The sequence below is a fragment of the Pseudorasbora parva genome, chromosome 9 (genome assembly GCF_024679245.1).
Source record: "Pseudorasbora parva isolate DD20220531a chromosome 9, ASM2467924v1, whole genome shotgun sequence".
NCBI lineage: Eukaryota > Metazoa > Chordata > Actinopteri > Cypriniformes > Gobionidae > Pseudorasbora > Pseudorasbora parva.
This window is the reverse complement of record NC_090180.1, coordinates 22637115-22657670: the sequence shown is the minus strand read 5'-3', so window position 1 is coordinate 22657670 and position 20556 is coordinate 22637115. Positions and strand designations below refer to the sequence as shown.

General features: G+C 45.5%; 2 protein-coding genes across 2 annotated transcripts; both read left to right on the top strand.

Annotated features, from left to right (window-relative positions):
- The first annotated feature begins 1295 nt into the window (after nt 1-1295).
- On the top strand, nt 1296-3396 carry LOC137089825 (zona pellucida sperm-binding protein 4-like). Its single transcript, XM_067453399.1, has 8 exons — nt 1296-1926; nt 2002-2189; nt 2256-2353; nt 2425-2582; nt 2665-2857; nt 2927-3074; nt 3162-3234; nt 3320-3396. The coding sequence occupies exons 1-8, from the start codon at nt 1296-1298 to the stop codon at nt 3394-3396; spliced, it is 1566 nt and encodes a 521-aa protein (XP_067309500.1).
- An 8637-nt stretch (nt 3397-12033) lies between these two features.
- Nucleotides 12034-14110, top strand: LOC137089824 (zona pellucida sperm-binding protein 4-like). Its single transcript, XM_067453398.1, has 8 exons — nt 12034-12640; nt 12716-12903; nt 12970-13067; nt 13139-13296; nt 13379-13571; nt 13641-13788; nt 13876-13948; nt 14034-14110. Exons 1-8 carry the CDS (start codon nt 12034-12036, stop codon nt 14108-14110), a joined length of 1542 nt encoding a protein of 513 aa, XP_067309499.1.
- The last annotated feature ends 6446 nt before the right edge of the window (nt 14111-20556 follow it).

Below are 20556 nucleotides of genomic sequence, written 5' to 3'. Positions count from 1 at the left end.
TCTGTCCTTCTGGGTTCCTTTCTTGAAGACCAAACCTGCCCATCACTTCCTCATCTCCACTATTCCCTTCCCCAACATGTCCATTCAAATCTGCCCCTATCACTACTCTCTCACCTCTGGGAACAGTCTGCATCACTTCCTCCAACTCGCTCCAGAATCTGTCTTTCTCATCTTGCTTACAACCTACTTGTGGAGCATAGGCACTAACAAAATTCAACATCACACCTTCAATATCCAGCTTCAAACTCATCAACCTATCTGACACTCTCTTTACCTCCAGAACATTCTTCACAAACTCCTCCTTCAGGATCACTCCAACTCCATTTTTCTTCCTGTCCACACCATTATAAAACAGTTTAAACCCTGCTCCAATTCTTCTAGCCTTGCTCCCTTTCCACCTGGTCTCCTGGACACACAGAATGTCAACTTTCCTCCTCTGCATCATATCTACTAGCTCTCTGCCTTTACCTGTCATTGTACCAACATTCAAAGTCCCTACTTTCAGTCCTAAACTCTTGCCTTTCCTCTTCTCTTTCTGCCTACTGACACGCTTTCCTCCTCTCCTTGTTTGACTAACAGTAGCCCAATTTCCACCAGTGCCCTGTAGGTCAACAGCACTGATGGCGGTCGTTGTTAACCCGGGACCCAACCGATCCGGTATGGAAGTCATATTCGTGATTCGCATAATGGATTATGCGAATGAATGGATTATGCGTGATTCGCATAATGGATTATGCAAAGTTAATGGATTATTAACTTTATTTTATCTCACATACTCTTAAATTGCTTTACAAATAACTTTTAGATGTCTGATTGTATGAAGTCTGTTTCTGCCATTTTTTTCTGAGTATTTGGGCTGTATTACCTCACATAATTTAATGATAATATTATATCAGAAATATTTGATTGTACTTGCTCTTTCGATATTTAGATTTCTCTGTTTTAAAATAGGTATATAATGCTAGTTAATATTTCAGCATGTCTACAAGCAAAGCAGAATGCACCAAACATCTACCCAAAGTATTTTGGGCAAGCTCTAGTAGCAAACCTGTGCATGAACCTTTTTACTTGTCTTCAAGATGACAAATCTGGCCAATTGGAATCAAGAACTATCACACGTGTATCATTTTGAGAACCAATGAGAATCTTCTGGTAGCATAAGCTCCCATTTGGGCAAGTCTGGAGAATCGTGACTGTTAATGGAGAGGGGAGGGATTATCGTTAATTAGCCAAAATCTGTAGAATACAAAAAGACCAAAGGGCAGCATCTCAACAGTGTGACTAGCTGTTGAACAATGGCAGGAAGCTGGTGTGCAGTGCAGTCTCTGGCACTTTGTGTGTGGTTTTGTGCTTTCTGTCATGCTGTTCCACAGTGGAGTAATCTGCCCCAGAATCCGCAAGCTCTGATGTTACAGCAAACTGACCAGCGGCTTCAGAAGCAAGTTGGTCAACAGTTTCCTCAGTGGGTTCAACAACAAGCTAATCAGCAGGTTCAGAAACAAGCTAGTCAGCAGTCTCCTCAGAGGGTTCAGACACAAGCTAATCAGCAGGTTCAAAAACAAGCTAGTCAACAATCTTCTCAGTGGGTTCAACAACAAGCTAGTCAACAGTCTCCTCAGTGGGTTCAGACACAAGCTAATCAGCAGGTTCAGACACAAGCTAATCAGCAGGTTCAGACACAAGCTAATCAGCAGGTTCAGAAACAAGCTAGTCAACAGTCTCCTCAGTGGGTTCAACAACAAGCTAGTCAACAGATTCAACAGCAGGTTCAGTCTAAGCAGCCAGTGGTGCAGGCAGAGCCCCTTGACAAATGTGCTGTAGCTGATTATGAGCAGATCCAATGTGGCCCAGATGGTATCAGTGGTGCGGACTGTGGAGCGCTCAACTGCTGCTTTAACGGACAGCGGTGTTACTATGGGAAGGCAGGTAAGAGTGTTGAGTCAATGTAAAGGGGTTCATGTTAAACTCCTCTTCAGCAATAACCTGCTCTCTTTGTTCCAGTGACTGTCCAGTGTATAAGAGATGGTCAGTTTGTGGTAGTGGTGGCTAGAGATGTCACACTGCCTCGATTGAGCCTGGATTCAGTCCGTCTCCTGGGTGGAAACGACCCACCTTGCAGTCCTGTGGGATCCACACCTTCCTTTGCTATATACCAGTTCCCTGTCACTGCATGTGGCACGAGCATGATGGTGAGTAGCTGCATGTGCTTCTGTTCTGCTTAGAATGGACTGGATGCCAACAGTTACTATTTGCAGGAGGACAGTGGATATGTGGTGTATGAAAACAGAATGACCTCCTCGTATGAAGTGGGTGTCGGACCACTTGGTTCCATCACAAGGGACAGCCATTTTGAGTAGGTGACTTATTGTCTAGCATGCATGTTAATCCTTTACAAATGCTACAAGCTCTCTGTTTGTTGTCCAGGCTTCTCTTCCAGTGTAGGTACTCTGGTACTTCTGTGGAAGCTCTGGTTGTGGAGGTCAACACTGTTCCTGCACCTCCACCAGTAGCTGCTTCTGGACCCCTCAGGGTGGAGCTTAGACTGGCAAATGGTCAATGTGTCACCAAAGGCTGTGCAGAAGGCAAGTGTCTGCCCAAGTATGGATGATTTTCTACAACTCCAGGTTGCAGCAGTTTCTGTTTAAACGCTGTGTTCTTCCTCAGGGGATGAGGCGTACACGTCCTACTACAGTGATGCTGATTATCCGATCACAAAAGTCCTGCGGGAGCCTGTGTTTGTTGAGGTGCGCGTGTTGGAGAGGACTGACCCCAACATTGTCCTGATGCTGGGACGTTGCTGGGCAACATCAACCCCCAGTCCACTCAGTCTACCCCAGTGGGACCTTCTGGTCGATGGGTGAGTAAGGCTGGTCTTCATCCATCTAGTGTGCTGTAAGGCCTTTCTGACTGCCCCTTTGCCTTTCAGATGCCCTTACCGGGATGACCGTTACCTGACCACACTGGTTCCGGTGGCTGGCTTTTCTGGTCTTCAGTTCCCAACCCACTACAAGCGCTTTGTTGTGAAGATGTTCACATTTGTGGATCCAGCATCACTGGCTCCTCTGCAGGAAACCGTAAGCTCCACAGCCTTGCCTGAACCCTTGATATTAGTCTTTTTTTATAGTGGCTTCTGTGGCTTGACCCTTTTCCCTCTCTGCTAGATCTTCATCCACTGTAGTACAGCGGTGTGCCATCCCTCTTCTGGCTCCTGTGAGCAAAGCTGCGCTAGGAAAAGTGAGTGCTTGCTGTAAACTGACTTCAGGAACCATGAGAAATTGGTTTTTAAATGCCCCTCACAATTCTGCCACTTCTTTTCCAGGAAGAGATGCTGATGTCAAGACAGTCTCCATTGGACAAACTGTGGTGTCTAGTGGAGAAGTTACCCTGGTCATGTGATTTTAATGGTCTTAATAAACATGAAACTCAACAGCAGTGTCTCTTTGGTCTTGCTTTTTCATGACTGTTGGGTTTGCATTATTGGGTCACTAATCTTAACCAGATTTTATTTGAAATGGGTTGACTTAGAAAGTCCTAAGTGCATGTGTAGTCTCATCCTGTCATAATGAGTCAAGGGACTGTCCATAGAAACCTCCCCTGTCCACTTGTGGAACACTTCAAATTGGTGACAGGGGTTATCCTCTATATTTAGCATATCGTTTAGCTTGGTGGTATGGTTCTGTTCCAGGCAAGAACTCCCTGTGCATTGTAGATAAGAGCAGCGACAAGAGCTCCCCTCCCCAACCACATGTAATGAAAGCCGTTAGTGTGCTGCTAATATCAAACATGCGCTCTCTTCTCTCTGCGCTGGAGAGAACTAGAGCTTGGACCAGGAGTTGTGTAGCCTGTTCTGATAGGAAGGGTATAATCGTTCTACTGTTGTATAAGGCAAATCTGCAGGACCGGGCTGTTGCAGTAATGTGGTCAGTGAGATTTTAAATGGTCATCAATCACAACTCCAAGGTTCCTGGCTGTCCTGGATGGAGTTATGGTTGATGAACCAAGCTGAATGGAGAAATTTTGAAGTGCTGGGTTGGTTGAGACAAGTAATTCTGTCTTTGCAAGATTGAGTTCAGTCAGAAATGTCTGTCAGACAGGCAGCGATACGAACACTACTTCTCATTTCAACCATATGATCCTACAGTCAGAGTTGAGTGTCATCACCATAGCAGTGATAGGAGAAGCCACTTCTCACTACTTCTCAAAGCCAATGTCCACTTCTCCCCTTAGCCTTGCTTCCACTACTCTTTCCCACAACTTCATTGTATGGCTCATCAGCTTAATACCTCTATAGTTTCCACAACTCTGCACATCTCCCTTGTTCTTAAAAATCGGCACCAAAACACTTCTCCTCCATTCCTCAGGCATCCTCTCACTCTCTAAGACCTTGTTGAACAACCTAGTTAAAAACTCTACTGCCATTTCTCCTAGACACTTCCATACCTCCACTGGTATGTCATCAGGGCCAACTGCCTTTCCTCTCTTCATCCTCTTCAAAGCTCTCCTAACTTCACCCTTGCTAATACTTTCTACTTCCTGTTCAACAATATTTGCCTCTACAACTCTTCTCTCCCTGTCATTTTCCTCATTCATCAGTTCTTCAAAGTACTCCTTCCATCTTTCCCTCACCCTCCTGTCACCTGTCAAAACATTTCCATCTCTATCTTAAATCACTCTAACCTGCTGCACATCCTTTCCATCTCTATCCCCCTGCCTCGCCAACCGATACACATCCCTCTCACCTTCCTTACTATCTAACCTTGCATACATGTCCTCATACGCTCTCTGTTTGGCTTTTGCCACCTCTATCTTAACCTCACGCTGCTTCGCCCTATATTCCTGTCTACTTTCCTCCGTCCTCTCACTGTCCCACTTCTTCCTAGCTAACTTCTTCCTCTGGATACTCTCCTGGACTTCCTCATTCCACCACCAAGTCTCCTTGTGTTCTTTCCTCCTTCCAGATGACACACCTAGCACCTTCCTACCCGTCTCCCTGATCACTTTGGCTGTAGTAGTCCAGTCATCCGGAAGCCCCTCCTAACCGCCTAAAGCTTGCCTCAACTCCTCCCTGAAAACCACACAGGACTTTTCCTTTTCCAACTTCCACCACTTTGTCTTCTGCTCTGCTTTTACTCTCTTCATCTTCCTCACCACCAGAGTCATCTTACACACCACCATCCTATGCTGTCTAGCTACACTCTCACCTGCCACTACTTTCCACTACAATCGCTAATTTCCATTAAATTGCAGCGTCTACATAAGATTTAGTCCACTTGTGTGCTCCTGCCAACACTCTTATATGTCACCCTGTGTTCCTGCCTCTTCTGAAAGTACGTGTTCACCACAGCCATCTCCATACTTTTAGCAAAGTCTACCAACCTCTGTCCTTCTGGGTTCCTTTCTTGAAGACCAAACCTGCCCATCACTTCCTCATCTCCACTAATCCTTCCCCAACATGTCCATTCAAATCTGCCCCTATCACTACTCTCTCACCTCTGGGAACAGTCTGCATCACTTCCTCCAACTCGCTCCAGAATCTGTCTTTCTCATCTTGCTTACAACCTACTTGTGGAGCATAGGCACTAACAAAATTCAACATCACACCTTCAATATCCAGCTTCAGACTCATCAACCTATCTGACACTCTCTTTACCTCCAGAACATTCTTCACAAACTCCTCCTTCAGGATCACTCCAACTCCATTTTTCTTCCTGTCCACACCATTATAAAACAGTTTAAACCCTGCTCCAATTCTTCTAGCCTTGCTCCCTTTCCACCTGGTCTCCTGGACACACAGAATGTCAACTTTCCTCCTCTGCATCATATCTACTAGCTCTCTGCCTTTACCTGTCATTGTACCAACATTCAAAGTCCCTACTTTCAGTCCTAAACTCTTGCCTTTCCTCTTCTCTTTCTGCCTACTGACACGCCTCCTCCTCCTCTCCTTGTTTGACTAACAGTAGCCCAATTTCCACCAGTGCCCTGTAGGTCAACAGCACTGATGGCGGTCGTTGTTAACCCGGGACCCAACCGATCCGGTATGGAAGTCATATTCGTGATTCGCATAATGGATTATGCGAATGAATGGATTATTCGTGATTCGCATAATGGATTATGCAAAGTTAATGGATTATTAACTTTATTTTATCTCACATACTCTTAAATTGCTTTACAAATAACTTTTAGGTGTCTGATTGTATGAAGCCTGTTTCTGCCATTTTTTTCTGAGTATTTGGGCTGTATTACCTCACATAATTTAATGATAATATTATATCAGAAATATTTGATTTTACTTGCTCTTTCGATATTTAGATTTCTCTGTTTTAAAATAGGTATATAATGCTAGTTAATATTTCAGCATGTCTACAAGCAAAGCAGAATGCACCAAACATCTACCCAAAGTATTTTGGGCAAGCTCTAGTAGCAAACCTGTGCATGAACCTTTTTACTTGTCTTCAAGATGACAAATCTGGCCAATTGGAATCAAGAACTATCACACGTGTATCATTTTGAGAACCAATGAGAATCTTCTGGTAGCATAAGCTCCCATTTGGGCAAGTCTGGAGAATCGTGACTGTTAATGGAGAGGGGAGGGATTATCGTTAATTAGCCAAAATCTGTAGAATACAAAAAGACCAAAGGGCAGCATCTCAACAGTGTGACTAGCTGTTGAACAATGGCAGGAAGCTGGTGTGCAGTGCAGTCTCTGGCACTTTGTGTGTGGTTTTGTGCTTTCTGTCATGCTGTTCCACAGTGGAGTAATCTGCCCCAGAATCCGCAAGCTCTGATGTTACAGCAAACTGACCAGCGGCTTCAGAAGCAAGTTGGTCAACAGTTTCCTCAGTGGGTTCAACAACAAGCTAATCAGCAGGTTCAGAAACAAGCTAGTCAGCAGTCTCCTCAGAGGGTTCAGACACAAGCTAATCAGCAGGTTCAAAAACAAGCTAGTCAACAGTCTCCTCAGTGGGTTCAGACACAAGCTAATCAGCAGGTTCAAAAACAAGCTAGTCAACAATCTTCTCAGTGGGTTCAGACACAAGCTAATCAGCAGGTTCAGAAACAAGCTAGTCAACAGTCTCCTCAGTGGGTTCAACAACAAGCTAGTCAACAGATTCAACAGCAGGTTCAGTCTAAGCAGCCAGTGGTGCAGGCAGAGCCCCTTGACAAATGTGCTGTAGCTGATTATGAGCAGATCCAATGTGGCCCAGATGGTATCAGTGGTGCGGACTGTGGAGCGCTCAACTGCTGCTTTAACGGACAGCGGTGTTACTATGGGAAGGCAGGTAAGAGTGTTGAGTCAATGTAAAGGGGTTCATGTTAAACTCCTCTTCAGCAATAACCTGCTCTCTTTGTTCCAGTGACTGTCCAGTGTATAAGAGATGGTCAGTTTGTGGTAGTGGTGGCTAGAGATGTCACACTGCCTCGATTGAGCCTGGATTCAGTCCGTCTCCTGGGTGGAAACGACCCACCTTGCAGTCCTGTGGGATCCACACCTTCCTTTGCTATATACCAGTTCCCTGTCACTGCATGTGGCACGAGCATGATGGTGAGTAGCTGCATGTGCTTCTGTTCTGCTTAGAATGGACTGGATGCCAACAGTTACTATTTGCAGGAGGACAGTGGATATGTGGTGTATGAAAACAGAATGACCTCCTCGTATGAAGTGGGTGTCGGACCACTTGGTTCCATCACAAGGGACAGCCATTTTGAGTAGGTGACTTATTGTCTAGCATGCATGTTAATCCTTTACAAATGCTACAAGCTCTCTGTTTGTTGTCCAGGCTTCTCTTCCAGTGTAGGTACTCTGGTACTTCTGTGGAAGCTCTGGTTGTGGAGGTCAACACTGTTCCTGCACCTCCACCAGTAGCTGCTTCTGGACCCCTCAGGGTGGAGCTTAGACTGGCAAATGGTCAATGTGTCACCAAAGGCTGTGCAGAAGGCAAGTGTCTGCCCAAGTATGGATGATTTTCTACAACTCCAGGTTGCAGCAGTTTCTGTTTAAACGCTGTGTTCTTCCTCAGGGGATGAGGCGTACACGTCCTACTACAGTGATGCTGATTATCCGATCACAAAAGTCCTGCGGGAGCCTGTGTTTGTTGAGGTGCGCGTGTTGGAGAGGACTGACCCCAACATTGTCCTGATGCTGGGACGTTGCTGGGCAACATCAACCCCCAGTCCACTCAGTCTACCCCAGTGGGACCTTCTGGTCGATGGGTGAGTAAGGCTGGTCTTCATCCATCTAGTGTGCTGTAAGGCCTTTCTGACTGCCCCTTTGCCTTTCAGATGCCCTTACCGGGATGACCGTTACCTGACCACACTGGTTCCGGTGGCTGGCTTTTCTGGTCTTCAGTTCCCAACCCACTACAAGCGCTTTGTTGTGAAGATGTTCACATTTGTGGATCCAGCATCACTGGCTCCTCTGCAGGAAACCGTAAGCTCCACAGCCTTGCCTGAACCCTTGATATTAGTCTTTTTTTATAGTGGCTTCTGTGGCTTGACCCTTTTCCCTCTCTGCTAGATCTTCATCCACTGTAGTACAGCGGTGTGCCATCCCTCTTCTGGCTCCTGTGAGCAAAGCTGCGCTAGGAAAAGTGAGTGCTTGCTGTAAACTGACTTCAGGAACCATGAGAGATTGTTTTTTAAATGCCCCTCACAATTCTGCCACTTTTCCAGGAAGAGATGCTGATGTCAAGACAGTCTCCATTGGACAAACTGTGGTGTCTAGTGGAGAAGTTACCCTGGTCATGTGATTTTAATGGTCTTAATAAACATGAAACTCAACAGCAGTGTCTCTTTGGTCTTGCTTTTTCATGACTGTTGGGTTTGCATTATTGGGTCACTAATCTAAACCAGATTTTATTTGAAATGGGTTGACTTAGAAAGTCCTAAGTGCATGTGTAGTCTCATCCTGTCATAATGAGTCAAGGGACTGTCCATAGAAACCTCCCCTGTCCACTTGTGGAACACTTCAAATTGGTGACAGGGGTTACCCTCGGTTATCCTCTATATTTAGCATATCGTTTAGCTTGGTGGTATGGTTCTGTTCCAGGCAAGAACTCCCTGTGCATTGTAGATAAGAGCAGCGACAAGAGCTCCCCTCCCCAACCACATGTAATGAAAGCCGTAAGTGTGCTGCTAATATCAAACATGCGCTCTCTTCTCTCTGCGCTGGAGAGAACTAGAGCTTGGACCAGGAGTTGTGTAGCCTGTTCTGATAGGAAGGGTATAATCGTTCTACTGTTGTATAAGGCAAATCTGCAGGACCGGGCTGTTGCAGTAATGTGGTCAGTGAGATTTTAAATGGTCATCAATCACAACTCCAAGGTTCCTGGCTGTCCTGGATGGAGTTATGGTTGATGAACCAAGCTGAATGGAGAAATTTTGAAGTGCTGGGTTGGTTGAGACAAGTAATTCTGTCTTTGCAAGATTGAGTTCAGTCAGAAATGTCTGTCAGACAGGCAGCGATACGAACACTGACTGTAGGATCATATGGTTGAAATGAGAAGTAGAGTTGAGTGTCATCACCATAGCAGTGATAGGAGAAGCCACTTCTCACTACTTCTCAAAGCCAATGTCCACTTCTCCCCTTAGCCTTGCTTCCACTACTCTTTCCCACAACTTCATTGTATGGCTCATCAGCTTAATACCTCTATAGTTTCCACAACTCTGCACATCTCCCTTGTTCTTAAAAATCGGCACCAAAACACTTCTCCTCCATTCCTCAGGCATCCTCTCACTCTCTAAGACCTTGTTGAACAACCTAGTTAAAAACTCTACTGCCATTTCTCCTAGACACTTCCATACCTCCACTGGTATGTCATCAGGGCCAACTGCCTTTCCTCTCTTCATCCTCTTCAAAGCTCTCCTAACTTCACCCTTGCTAATACTTTCTACTTCCTGTTCAACAATATTTGCCTCTACAACTCTTCTCTCCCTGTCATTTTCCTCATTCATCAGTTCTTCAAAGTACTCCTTCCATCTTTCCCTCACCCTCCTGTCACCTGTCAAAACATTTCCATCTCTATCTTAAATCACTCTAACCTGCTGCACATCCTTTCCATCTCTATCCCCCTGCCTCGCCAACCGATACACATCCCTCTCACCTTCCTTACTATCTAACCTTGCATACATGTCCTCATACGCTCTCTGTTTGGCCTTTGCCACCTCTATCTTAACCTCACGCTGCTTCGCCCTATATTCCTGTCTACTTTCCTCCGTACTCTCACTGTCCCACTTCTTCCTAGCTAACTTCTTCCTCTGGATACTCTCCTGGACTTCCTCATTCCACCACCAAGTCTCCTTGTGTTCTTTCCTCCTTCCAGATGACACACCTAGCACCTTCCTACCCGTCTCCCTGATCACTTTGGCTGTAGTAGTCCAGTCATCCGGAAGCCCCTCCTGACCACCTAAAGCTTGCCTCAACTCCTCCCTGAAAACCACACAGGACTTTTCCTTTTCCAACTTCCACCACTTTGTCTTCTGCTCTGCTTTTACTCTCTTCATCTTCCTCACCACCAGAGTCATCTTACACACCACCATCCTATGCTGTCTAGCTACACTCTCACCTACCACTACTTTCCACTACAATCGCTAATTTCCATTAAATTGCAGCGTCTACATAAGATATAGTCCACTTGTGTGCTCCTGCCAACACTCTTATATGTCACCCTGTGTTCCTGCCTCTTCTGAAAGTACGTGTTCACTACAGCCATCTCCATACTTTTAGCAAAGTCTACCAACCTCTGTCCTTCTGGGTTCCTTTCTTGAAGACCAAACCTGCCCATCACTTCCTCATCTCCACTATTCCCTTCCCCAACATGTCCATTCAAATCTGCCCCTATCACTACTCTCTCACCTCTGGGAACAGTCTGCATCACTTCCTCCAACTCGCTCCAGAATCTGTCTTTCTCATCTTGCTTACAACCTACTTGTGGAGCATAGGCACTAACAAAATTCAACATCACACCTTCAATATCCAGCTTCAAACTCATCAACCTATCTGACACTCTCTTTACCTCCAGAACATTCTTCACAAACTCCTCCTTCAGGATCACTCCAACTCCATTTTTCTTCCTGTCCACACCATTATAAAACAGTTTAAACCCTGCTCCAATTCTTCTAGCCTTGCTCCCTTTCCACCTGGTCTCCTGGACACACAGAATGTCAACTTTCCTCCTCTGCATCATATCTACTAGCTCTCTGCCTTTACCTGTCATTGTACCAACATTCAAAGTCCCTACTTTCAGTCCTAAACTCTTGCCTTTCCTCTTCTCTTTCTGCCTACTGACACGCTTTCCTCCTCTCCTTGTTTGACTAACAGTAGCCCAATTTCCACCAGTGCCCTGTAGGTCAACAGCACTGATGGCGGTCGTTGTTAACCCGGGACCCAACCGATCCGGTATGGAAGTCATATTCGTGATTCGCATAATGGATTATGCGAATGAATGGATTATGCGTGATTCGCATAATGGATTATGCAAAGTTAATGGATTATTAACTTTATTTTATCTCACATACTCTTAAATTGCTTTACAAATAACTTTTAGGTGTCTGATTGTATGAAGTCTGTTTCTGCCATTTTTTTCTGAGTATTTGGGCTGTATTACCTCACATAATTTAATGATAATCTTATATCAGAAATATTTGATTGTACTTGCTCTTTCGATATTTAGATTTCTCTGTTTTAAAATAGGTATATAATGCTAGTTAATATTTCAGCATGTCTACAAGCAAAGCAGAATGCACCAAACATCTACCCAAAGTATTTTGGGCAAGCTCTAGTAGCAAACCTGTGCATGAACCTTTTTACTTGTCTTCAAGATGACAAATCTGGCCAATTGGAATCAAGAACTATCACACGTGTATCATTTTGAGAACCAATGAGAATCTTCTGGTAGCATAAGCTCCCATTTGGGCAAGTCTGGAGAATCGTGACTGTTAATGGAGAGGGGAGGGATTATCGTTAATTAGCCAAAATCTGTAGAATACAAAAAGACCAAAGGGCAGCATCTCAACAGTGTGACTAGCTGTTGAACAATGGCAGGAAGCTGGTGTGCAGTGCAGTCTCTGGCACTTTGTGTGTGGTTTTGTGCTTTCTGTCATGCTGTTCCACAGTGGAGTAATCTGCCCCAGAATCCGCAAGCTCTGATGTTACAGCAAACTGACCAGCGGCTTCAGAAGCAAGTTGGTCAACAGTTTCCTCAGTGGGTTCAACAACAAGCTAATCAGCAGGTTCAGAAACAAGCTAGTCAGCAGTCTCCTCAGAGGGTTCAGACACAAGCTAATCAGCAGGTTCAAAAACAAGCTAGTCAACAATCTTCTCAGTGGGTTCAACAACAAGCTAGTCAACAGTCTCCTCAGTGGGTTCAGACACAAGCTAATCAGCAGGTTCAGACACAAGCTAATCAGCAGGTTCAGAAACAAGCTAGTCAACAGTCTCCTCAGTGGGTTCAACAACAAGCTAGTCAACAGATTCAACAGCAGGTTCAGTCTAAGCAGCCAGTGGTGCAGGCAGAGCCCCTTGACAAATGTGCTGTAGCTGATTATGAGCAGATCCAATGTGGCCCAGATGGTATCAGTGGTGCGGACTGTGGAGCGCTCAACTGCTGCTTTAACGGACAGCGGTGTTACTATGGGAAGGCAGGTAAGAGTGTTGAGTCAATGTAAAGGGGTTCATGTTAAACTCCTCTTCAGCAATAACCTGCTCTCTTTGTTCCAGTGACTGTCCAGTGTATAAGAGATGGTCAGTTTGTGGTAGTGGTGGCTAGAGATGTCACACTGCCTCGATTGAGCCTGGATTCAGTCCGTCTCCTGGGTGGAAACGACCCACCTTGCAGTCCTGTGGGATCCACACCTTCCTTTGCTATATACCAGTTCCCTGTCACTGCATGTGGCACGAGCATGATGGTGAGTAGCTGCATGTGCTTCTGTTCTGCTTAGAATGGACTGGATGCCAACAGTTACTATTTGCAGGAGGACAGTGGATATGTGGTGTATGAAAACAGAATGACCTCCTCGTATGAAGTGGGTGTCGGACCACTTGGTTCCATCACAAGGGACAGCCATTTTGAGTAGGTGACTTATTGTCTAGCATGCATGTTAATCCTTTACAAATGCTACAAGCTCTCTGTTTGTTGTCCAGGCTTCTCTTCCAGTGTAGGTACTCTGGTACTTCTGTGGAAGCTCTGGTTGTGGAGGTCAACACTGTTCCTGCACCTCCACCAGTAGCTGCTTCTGGACCCCTCAGGGTGGAGCTTAGACTGGCAAATGGTCAATGTGTCACCAAAGGCTGTGCAGAAGGCAAGTGTCTGCCCAAGTATGGATGATTTTCTACAACTCCAGGTTGCAGCAGTTTCTGTTTAAACGCTGTGTTCTTCCTCAGGGGATGAGGCGTACACGTCCTACTACAGTGATGCTGATTATCCGATCACAAAAGTCCTGCGGGAGCCTGTGTTTGTTGAGGTGCGCGTGTTGGAGAGGACTGACCCCAACATTGTCCTGATGCTGGGACGTTGCTGGGCAACATCAACCCCCAGTCCACTCAGTCTACCCCAGTGGGACCTTCTGGTCGATGGGTGAGTAAGGCTGGTCTTCATCCATCTAGTGTGCTGTAAGGCCTTTCTGACTGCCCCTTTGCCTTTCAGATGCCCTTACCAGGATGACCGTTACCTGACCACACTGGTTCCGGTGGCTGGCTTTTCTGGTCTTCAGTTCCCAACCCACTACAAGCGCTTTGTTGTGAAGATGTTCACATTTGTGGATCCAGCATCACTGGCTCCTCTGCAGGAAACCGTAAGCTCCACAGCCTTGCCTGAACCCTTGATATTAGTCTTTTTTTATAGTGGCTTCTGTGGCTTGACCCTTTTCCCTCTCTGCTAGATCTTCATCCACTGTAGTACAGCGGTGTGCCATCCCTCTTCTGGCTCCTGTGAGCAAAGCTGCGCTAGGAAAAGTGAGTGCTTGCTGTAAACTGACTTCAGGAACCATGAGAAATTGTTTTTTAAATGCCCCTCACAATTCTGCCACTTCTTTTCCAGGAAGAGATGCTGATGTCAAGACAGTCTCCATTGGACAAACTGTGGTGTCTAGTGGAGAAGTTACCCTGGTCATGTGATTTTAATGGTCTTAATAAACATGAAACTCAACAGCAGTGTCTCTTTGGTCTTGCTTTTTCATGACTGTTGGGTTTGCATTATTGGGTCACTAATCTAAACCAGATTTTATTTGAAATGGGTTGACTTAGAAAGTCCTAAGTGCATGTGTAGTCTCATCCTGTCATAATGAGTCAAGGGACTGTCCATAGAAACCTCCCCTGTCCACTTGTAGAACACTTCAAATTGGTGACAGGGGTTACCCTCGGTTATCCTCTATATTTAGCATATCGTTTAGCTTGGTGGTATGGTTCTGTTCCAGGCAAGAACTCCCTGTGCATTGTAGATAAGAGCAGCGACAAGAGCTCCCCTCCCCAACCACATGTAATGAAAGCCGTAAGTGTGCTGCTAATATCAAACATGCGCTCTCTTCTCTCTGCGCTGGAGAGAACTAGAGCTTGGACCAGGAGTTGTGTAGCCTGTTCTGATAGGAAGGGTATAATCGTTCTACTGTTGTATAAGGCAAATCTGCAGGACCGGGCTGTTGCAGTAATGTGGTCAGTGAGATTTTAAATGGTCATCAATCACAACTCCAAGGTTCCTGGCTGTCCTGGATGGAGTTATGGTTGATGAACCAAGCTGAATGGAGAAATTTTGAAGTGCTGGGTGGTTGAGACAAGTAATTCTGTCTTTGCAAGATTGAGTTCTGTCAGACAGGCAGCGATACGAACACTGACTGTAGGATCATATGGTTGAAATGAGAAGTAGAGTTGAGTGTCATCACCATAGCAGTGATAGGAGAAGCCACTTCTCACTACTTCTCAAAGCCAATGTCCACTTCTCCCCTTAGCCTTGCTTCCACTACCCTTTCCCACAACTTCATTGTATGGCTCATCAGCTTAATACCTCTATAGTTTCCACAACTCTGCACATCTCCCTTGTTCTTAAAAATCGGCACCAAAACACTTCTCCTCCATTCCTCAGGCATCCTCTCACTCTCTAAGACCTTGTTGAACAACCTAGTTAAAAACTCTACTGCCATTTCTCCTAGACACTTCCATACCTCCACTGGTATGTCATCAGGGCCAACTGCCTTTCCTCTCTTCATCCTCTTCAAAGCTCTCCTAACTTCACCCTTGCTAATACTTTCTACTTCCTGTTCAACAATATTTGCCTCTACAACTCTTCTCTCCCTGTCATTTTCCTCATTCATCAGTTCTTCAAAGTACTCCTTCCATCTTTCCCTCACCCTCCTGTCACCTGTCAAAACATTTCCATCTCTATCTTAAATCACTCTAACCTGCTGCACATCCTTTCCATCTCTATCCCCCTGCCTCGCCAACCGATACACATCCCTCTCACCTTCCTTACTATCTAACCTTGCATACATGTCCTCATACGCTCTCTGTTTGGCCTTTGCCACCTCTATCTTAACCTCACGCTGCTTCGCCCTATATTCCTGTCTACTTTCCTCCGTACTCTCACTGTCCCACTTCTTCCTAGCTAACTTCTTCCTCTGGATACTCTCCTGGACTTCCTCATTCCACCACCAAGTCTCCTTGTGTTCTTTCCTCCTTCCAGATGACACACCTAGCACCTTCCTACCCGTCTCCCTGATCACTTTGGCTGTAGTAGTCCAGTCATCCGGAAGCCCCTCCTGACCACCTAAAGCTTGCCTCAACTCCTCCCTGAAAACCACACAGGACTTTTCCTTTTCCAACTTCCACCACTTTGTCTTCTGCTCTGCTTTTACTCTCTTCATCTTCCTCACCACCAGAGTCATCTTACACACCACCATCCTATGCTGTCTAGCTACACTCTCACCTACCACTACTTTCCACTACAATCGCTAATTTCCATTAAATTGCAGCGTCTACATAAGATATAGTCCACTTGTGTGCTCCTGCCAACACTCTTATATGTCACCCTGTGTTCCTGCCTCTTCTGAAAGTACGTGTTCACCACAGCCATCTCCATACTTTTAGCAAAGTCTACCAACCTCTGTCCTTCTGGGTTCCTTTCTTGAAAACCAAACCTGCCCATCACTTCCTCATCTCCACTATTCCCTTCCCCAACATGTCCATTCAAATCTGCCCCTATCACTACTCTCTCACCTCTGGGAACAGTCTGCATCACTTCCTCCAACTCGCTCCAGAATCTGTCTTTCTCATCTTGCTTACAACCTACTTGTGGAGCATAGGCACTAACAAAATTCAACATCACACCTTCAATATCCAGCTTCAAACTCATCAACCTATCTGACACTCTCTTTACCTCCAGAACATTCTTCACAAACTCCTCCTTCAGGATCACTCCAACTCCATTTTTCTTCCTGTCCACACCATTATAAAACAGTTTAAACCCTGCTCCAATTCTTCTAGCCTTGCTCCCTTTCCACCTGGTCTCCTGGACACACAGAATGTCAACTTTCCTCCTCTGCATCATATCTACTAGCTCTCTGCCTTTACCTGTCATTGTACCAACATTCAAAGTCCCTACTTTCAGTCCCAAACTCTTGCCTTTCCTCTTCTCTTTCTGCCTACTGACACGCTTTCCTCCTCTCCTTGTTTGACTAACAGTAGCCCAATTTCCACCAGTGCCCTGTAGGTCAACAGCACTGATGGCGGTCGTTGTTAACCCGGGACCCAACCGATCCGGTATGGAAGTCATATTCGTGATTCGCATAATGGATTATGCGAATGAATGGATTATGCGTGATTCGCATAATGGATTATGCAAAGTTAATGGATTATTAACTTTATTTTATCTCACATACTCTTAAATTGCTTTACAAATAACTTTTAGGTGTCTGATTGTATGAAGTCTGTTTCTGCCATTTTTTTCTGAGTATTTGGGCTGTATTACCTCACATAATTTAATGATAATATTATATCAGAAATATTTGATTGTACTTGCTCTTTCGATATTTAGATTTCTCTGTTTTAAAATAGGTATATAATGCTAGTTAATATTTCAGCATGTCTACATGCAAAGCAGAATGCACCAAACATCTACCCAAAGTATTTTGGGCAAGCTCTAGTAGCAAACCTGTGCATGAACCTTTTTACTTGTCTTCAAGATGACAAATCTGGCCAATTGGAATCAAGAACTATCACACGTGTATCATTTTGAGAACCAATGAGAATCTTCTGGTAGCATAAGCTCCCATTTGGGCAAGTCTGGAGAATCGTGACTGTTAATGGAGAGGGGAGGGATTATCGTTAATTAGCCAAAATCTGTAGAATACAAAAAGACCAAAGGGCAGCATCTCAACAGTGTGACTAGCTGTTGAACAATGGCAGGAAGCTGGTGTGCAGTGCAGTCTCTGGCACTTTGTGTGTGGTTTTGTGCTTTCTGTCATGCTGTTCCACAGTGGAGTAATCTGCCCCAGAATCCGCAAGCTCTGATGTTACAGCAAACTGACCAGCGGCTTCAGAAGCAAGTTGGTCAACAGTTTCCTCAGTGGGTTCAACAACAAGCTAATCAGCAGGTTCAGAAACAAGCTAGTCAGCAGTCTCCTCAGAGGGTTCAGACACAAGCTAATCAGCAGGTTCAAAAACAAGCTAGTCAACAGTCTCCTCAGTGGGTTCAGACACAAGCTAATCAGCAGGTTCAAAAACAAGCTAGTCAACAATCTTCTCAGTGGGTTCAGACACAAGCTAATCAGCAGGTTCAGAAACAAGCTAGTCAACAGTCTCCTCAGTGGGTTCAACAACAAGCTAGTCAACAGATTCAACAGCAGGTTCAGTCTAAGCAGCCAGTGGTGCAGGCAGAGCCCCTTGACAAATGTGCTGTAGCTGATTATGAGCAGATCCAATGTGGCCCAGATGGTATCAGTGGTGCGGACTGTGGAGCGCTCAACTGCTGCTTTAACGGACAGCGGTGTTACTATGGGAAGGCAGGTAAGAGTGTTGAGTCAATGTAAAGGGGTTCATGTTAAACTCCTCTTCAGCAATAACCTGCTCTCTTTGTTCCAGTGACTGTCCAGTGTATAAGAGATGGTCAGTTTGTGGTAGTGGTGGCTAGAGATGTCACACTGCCTCGATTGAGCCTGGATTCAGTCCGTCTCCTGGGTGGAAACGACCCACCTTGCAGTCCTGTGGGATCCACACCTTCCTTTGCTATATACCAGTTCCCTGTCACTGCATGTGGCACGAGCATGATGGTGAGTAGCTGCATGTGCTTCTGTTCTGCTTAGAATGGACTGGATGCCAACAGTTACTATTTGCAGGAGGACAGTGGATATGTGGTGTATGAAAACAGAATGACCTCCTCGTATGAAGTGGGTGTCGGACCACTTGGTTCCATCACAAGGGACAGCCATTTTGAGTAGGTGACTTATTGTCTAGCATGCATGTTAATCCTTTACAAATGCTACAAGCTCTCTGTTTGTTGTCCAGGCTTCTCTTCCAGTGTAGGTACTCTGGTACTTCTGTGGAAGCTCTGGTTGTGGAGGTCAACACTGTTCCTGCACCTCCACCAGTAGCTGCTTCTGGACCCCTCAGGGTGGAGCTTAGACTGGCAAATGGTCAATGTGTCACCAAAGGCTGTGCAGAAGGCAAGTGTCTGCCCAAGTATGGATGATTTTCTACAACTCCAGGTTGCAGCAGTTTCTGTTTAAACGCTGTGTTCTTCCTCAGGGGATGAGGCGTACACGTCCTACTACAGTGATGCTGATTATCCGATCACAAAAGTCCTGCGGGAGCCTGTGTTTGTTGAGGTGCGCGTGTTGGAGAGGACTGACCCCAACATTGTCCTGATGCTGGGACGTTGCTGGGCAACATCAACCCCCAGTCCACTCAGTCTACCCCAGTGGGACCTTCTGGTCGATGGGTGAGTAAGGCTGGTCTTCATCCATCTAGTGTGCTGTAAGGCCTTTCTGACTGCCCCTTTGCCTTTCAGATGCCCTTACCGGGATGACCGTTACCTGACCACACTGGTTCCGGTGGCTGGCTTTTCTGGTCTTCAGTTCCCAACCCACTACAAGCGCTTTGTTGTGAAGATGTTCACATTTGTGGATCCAGCATCACTGGCTCCTCTGCAGGAAACCGTAAGCTCCACAGCCTTGCCTGAACCCTTGATATTAGTCTTTTTTTATAGTGGCTTCTGTGGCTTGACCCTTTTCCCTCTCTGCTAGATCTTCATCCACTGTAGTACAGCGGTGTGCCATCCCTCTTCTGGCTCCTGTGAGCAAAGCTGCGCTAGGAAAAGTGAGTGCTTGCTGTAAACTGACTTCAGGAACCATGAGAAATTGTTTTTTAAATGCCCCTCACAATTCTGCCACTTCTTTTCCAGGAAGAGATGCTGATGTCAAGACAGTCTCCATTGGACAAACTGTGGTGTCTAGTGGAGAAGTTACCCTGGTCATGTGATTTTAATGGTCTTAATAAACATGAAACTCAACAGCAGTGTCTCTTTGGTCTTGCTTTTTCATGACTGTTGGGTTTGCATTATTGGGTCACTAATCTTAACCAGATTTTATTTGAAATGGGTTGACTTAGAAAGTCCTAAGTGCATGTGTAGTCTCATCCTGTCATAATGAGTCAAGGGACTGTCCGTAGAAACCTCCCCTGTCCACTTGTGGAACACTTCAAATTGGTGACAGGGGTTATCCTCTATATTTAGCATATCGTTTAGCTTGGTGGTATGGTTCTGTTCCAGGCAAGAACTCCCTGTGCATTGTAGATAAGAGCAGCGACAAGAGCTCCCCTCCCCAACCACATGTAATGAAAGCCGTTAGTGTGCTGCTAATATCAAACATGCGCTCTCTTCTCTCTGCGCTGGAGAGAACTAGAGCTTGGACCAGGAGTTGTGTAGCCTTTTCTGATAGGAAGGGTATAATCGTTCTACTGTTGTATAAGGCAAATCTGCAGGACCGGGCTGTTGCAGTAATGTGGTCAGTGAGATTTTAAATGGTCATCAATCACAACTCCAAGGTTCCTGGCTGTCCTGGATGGAGTTATGGTTGATGAACCAATCTGAATGGAGAAATTTTGAAGTGCTGGGTTGGTTGAGACAAGTAATTCTGTCTTTGCAAGATTGAGTTCAGTCAGAAATGTCTGTCAGACAGGCAGCGATACGAACACTGACTGTAGGATCATATGGTTGAAATGAGAAGTAGAGTTGAGTGTCATCACCATAGCAGTGATAGGAGAAGCCACTTCTCACTACTTCTCAAAGCCAATGTCCACTTCTCCCCTTAGCCTTGCTTCCACTACCCTTTCCCACAACTTCATTGTATGGCTCATCAGCTTAATACCTCTATAGTTTCCACAACTCTGCACATCTCCCTTGTTCTTAAAAATCGGCACCAAAACACTTCTCCTCCATTCCTCAGGCATCCTCTCACTCTCTAAGACCTTGTTGAACAACCTAGTTAAAAACTCTACTGCCATTTCTCCTAGACACTTCCATACCTCCACTGGTATGTCATCAGGGCCAACTGCCTTTCCTCTCTTCATCCTCTTCA